A 4347-nucleotide genomic window follows, 5' to 3' on the forward strand; every position below is an offset into this window, starting at 1 on the left:
ATTTCCAGGAGGATCTATATATGTTTTTCTTTGGGTTCACCTTGTTATTTGGCTTCTCTAGGCTTGTGAACTATAGGCTCAATGTCCTTTGTTTATGGCTAAAGTCCACTAATGAGTGAGTACATACCATATTCACCTTTTTGGGTCTGGGTATCTCACTCAGAATAGTGTTTTCTATTTCCATCCATTTGCATGCAAAATTCAAGATGTCATTGTTTTTTACTGCTGAGTAGTATTCTAATGTGTATATATTCCACACTTCCTTTATCCATTCTTCCATTGAGGGGCATCTAGGTTGTTTCCAGGGGAGCCATTTTAGGGTTGGCAAGAGACTTGGCTCTAGATGGGATCCCAGGTGTCCATGGGGATGTCCCCAGCTAGGTCATTGGGCAGCAGAGGAGAGTGTGCCTGAACTGTCCTTGCGCCACTATCACACTGATGGTTATCTCGAATATCACCATAGAATTTTCGTCTGGCGAGGGATGGAGATATAGACAGAGACCCTCATCAGAGCAACGGACTGAGCTTGGAAGAAGACGAGAAAGGAAGTTAGGACCTCAAGGGGTTGGTTCATCCACTAAGGCAGCGTGCCTGTTCTAATGAGAGCTCATCAAATCCAGCTGGACTGGGACTGACTGAGCATGTGATCAAACCGGACTCTCTGTGGCTGACAATGGGGGCTGACTGAAAAGCCATTGATAAAGGCACTTGGACTTGTTTCTACTCCATGTACTGGCTTTTTGGAACCCTAGTCTATTTGGATGCACAGCTTCCTAGGCCTAGATTTAGGGGGAGGGCCTTGGACTTCCCACAGGGCAGGGAACCCTGCCTTCTCTTAAGAAGGGAGGGGAAGGGAGGAGGCTGAGTGGGGGAGTGGGAGGGGAATGGGAGGAGGGGAGGAAGTGTAAATTTTTGAATGGAAAAATAAATAAAATAAAATAAAATACAATGAAAGTGGTTGCCTGGTAGAGAGGTGGGGTAGAAGCATCTGCAAAGGCAGTTCTTAGGAGTGACTGATGAAAATTCTGTACCTCGATGGTGGTGGCAGTAGTTATACCTAGGAACATGTTAAAATCCACAGAACTGTAGCTGTCCAAAATCAATTTTACTATATGATGTTTTAAAAACTGATCTGATGTGAGTGCATGGGTTTGTGTGTGGATAAAACCTACGTTTGTTTGCTTTGCCAACTGCAAAGGGATCATGTGATGAGTCTTCTCTGGTGTCTGATGTGGCTCCATTCGTGCAGAGTACACATCCTTAGTACTTCTGAGACTACAACCCAATTTCTTTCTACATGTCACTACTGACATCTAACTGGGCTGCTTCAAGGTCTTTTTATGTCCCTTACAGATTTACATATATGTGCAAGAACATACAACCACAGCTAGCACAGGATGGTTAAAAGTAAGTCAAACAATACCCAACCATTTAATAGAATAATTATATAAATAAGGTCTATAATAAAATAATAATTATGAGGCTAAAACTTAGGTCTTTCAAAGCATTGTTCAGAAACCACCAATTCAACAGTGCGGTCCAGGCTCTGACAAGTGCCCAGGAAGCTGCTTACCTGGAAGAGTTCTTTGAATGAGGGGTGGACCATAGGGTTAGGCACAAAAGGGAGGGCATAGAATGGAAGAAACTCCGTGGTCTGGCTCAAGGCAGCCCCTTTGGTTTCCAGGTAGGTTTTGAAATACGAAATCTTCTCATCTAGCTCCTGCTTGTCCTAGAAGAAGGAGGACATGTGTTCAGGGTCTTTGGCTCAGTACTCAATCCTCCTGTTCACCCTGTCCACTCCGTGAGGCCCCCTAGGTTCCCGCCATGCCACTAGCACTTCCCTATCTGGCCTGACAAGGCACACTGCTCCAGAGTCTGACATCACTTTAGACAGGAATGCCAGAAGACCAATGTGTAGTTCACATGTTCCTTTACATCATAGCAACATCTTCTCACATCCTCAAAAAGCTTCATGAACATCCTTTTCAATGTCAGAACTAATCTCACCTCGTCTATCATAATCTATTTGACTAATTCTCCCATTGTGAGATGTAGCCACCATTGCTTCCACTTTCCAGACATAGAAACATTTGTAAGCATTCCCATGTTGCCCTCAGAGAGGTTTCTAAAGGGGAATGACACATCTTTGTAGTTTCCTGAAACAGAAGGGTTCTCCTTCCCTTCATGAAGCTAAGGATTGACTGTGCCCACATCACTGATCCACACACAACCCAACTCAAGGAACCCCTCCATCACTGATCCACATATAACCCAACTCAAGGAACCCCTCCATCACTGATCCACACACAACCCAACTCAAGGAACCCCTCCATCACTGATCCACACACAACCCAACTCAAGGAACCCCTCCATCACTGTTCCACACACAACCCAACTCAAGGAACCCCTCCATCACTGATCCACATATAACCCAACTCAAGGGACCCCTCCATCACTGAACCACACACAACCAAACTCAAGGGACCCCTCCATCACTGATCCACATATAACCCAATTCAAGGGACCCCTCCATCACTGATCCATACACAACCCAATTCAAGGACTCACTCCTCTCTGGCTTCAATGTGGACACTGAGGCTTTAGAACTAGTACTTTTCTCCTCTACCACACAGACCCCACCTTCATATTCCTGTAACAAACCTCACTCAACCTAGGCCATGAGGCCCTCTTCTGAGCACTGGATTTAGAAAACAGATAACCCTGACTTCCATATTACATCAAAACAGAAAAATTTATAGACAGAAATAAGGTGGACCGAAACAGAACAAAACAAAACAATAACAAACACCAAAGAGGGTCTGCCCCTCCCCACAAGGGTCATACTTAAAGGAACTACTTCATGGAGTGTGGAGACACTCCCTCACCACTGAGCCCTCCACTGGTGTCCCTGACACTCCAATGAGTTCCCACAGGAACTCAGGTCAGTGTTACTATGAGTGATCAAATGTCAGCTCTGTGTTCTTTGCTGTTTCAAACATAACTGAAAGCTCATCTACCACAGTGGCTTGACAGGTCAGCCCTCTGCCTCCCTTTCTGCATCTCCAGCCCATCTAGGAAAAGGTAGCAGAAGCTAAATTCAAGCTACCCATGCACCTTCAATACTACTTCTCCATTACTTGCATATAAATGTACTGTCTATGCCTTTTCTTAGAAACACCAAGTTACTAAATAAAGCAAACTTGTTTTGATGAGTCTCTTCAGAACCTGAGGTATTTAGAAAAAAAATTGAACTGACCACATAAATTACCAAAATCTGCACATAAATTAGAAAATAAACTTCTCAGAATGTAGCCAAAGATTGTTTATCAGGGGGCTGGAGAGATGGCTCAGAGGTTAAGAGCACTGGCTGCTTTTCCAGAGGTCCTGAGTTCAATTCCCAACACCCACATGGTGACTCACAACCATTTGTAATGAGATCTGGTGCTTTCTTCTGGTGTGCAGACATACATGCAGACAGACCATTGTATACATAATAAATTTTAAAAAAAGATTGTTTATCAGGGCATAAGATGCACCATGATAAAATAGTCACAAAACTGAATCAATGCTTCCTTGAAATCCATGACAGCCTGTTAGCTAACTCAGACTGAAACCCCAAATCAGCTTACCGGCCTGCCTCCAGAATACTTCAGAGGATAGATGGCGAAATGGATGTGAAGGTAGAACTCCAGCTTCTGGGCCAGAGAGTCAGTATCTCTGATGGAGCTGGGAACATGTCCCTCCCACAAATCGAAGAATAACTTCTGGTCTCCACTGTCAAACGCTGCCACCAGATCCTTCTGCGGAAAAGACAAAACAAGAATCCTAGATGATGCTCATTCTTCCAACACTCCAAACTCTCACCATCTACCTACTACTAGATAAGTACACACTCCTTCCCAGAGGCTCCTTTGGCTGCAGCCTCTGTGATCACTCCAAGCTTTTCAGCCATTGCAATACCCAGGGGAGCACTATGAAACACTAAAGCCTTGAAAACAGTTCTGAGGCAGGAGGATTCACAGGCATGAGTGCACTGAAGGCTCCCTGGGAGGACTACAGAAACTCCAAGATGGAGAACAACAGTTCTCACAGTGCTGCCTTACCCTGAGCTACTACCACCCATTCTAGTCAACCCACAACTTTTTTGTTTGTTTGTTTTTTGAGACAGGGTTTCTCTGTGTAGCCCTGGCTCTCCTGGAACTCACTCTGTAGACCAAGCTGGTCTCAAACTCAGAAATCCGCTTGCCTCTGCCTCCAGAGTGCTGAGATTAGAAGAGACGTGCACCACCACAGACCAGCTAAAACCAGGAACTTTTTTTTTTTTTTTTTTGGTTTTTTCGAGACAGG

The 4347-nt window shown here is 44.6% G+C and overlaps 1 protein-coding gene across 3 annotated transcripts in view; it reads right to left on the bottom strand.

Moving 5' to 3' along the window:
* Positions 1-4347, bottom strand: part of Armc9 (armadillo repeat containing 9) — a 133424-nt gene that overhangs the window by 119789 nt on the left and 9288 nt on the right. For all 3 annotated transcript variants that reach the window (XM_026786155.1, XM_005361765.3, XM_026786154.1), the window contains 2 exons: positions 3630-3800; positions 1574-1729 (listed from right to left, as the gene is read on the bottom strand). In XM_026786155.1, coding sequence (XP_026641956.1) covers positions 1574-1729; positions 3630-3800 — 327 coding nt within the window. The remainder of the gene's footprint in view (positions 1-1573; positions 1730-3629; positions 3801-4347) is intronic.

Source organism: Microtus ochrogaster, linkage group LG4, assembly GCF_000317375.1.
Source record: "Microtus ochrogaster isolate Prairie Vole_2 linkage group LG4, MicOch1.0, whole genome shotgun sequence".
In the NCBI taxonomy this organism is placed as follows: domain Eukaryota; kingdom Metazoa; phylum Chordata; class Mammalia; order Rodentia; family Cricetidae; genus Microtus; species Microtus ochrogaster.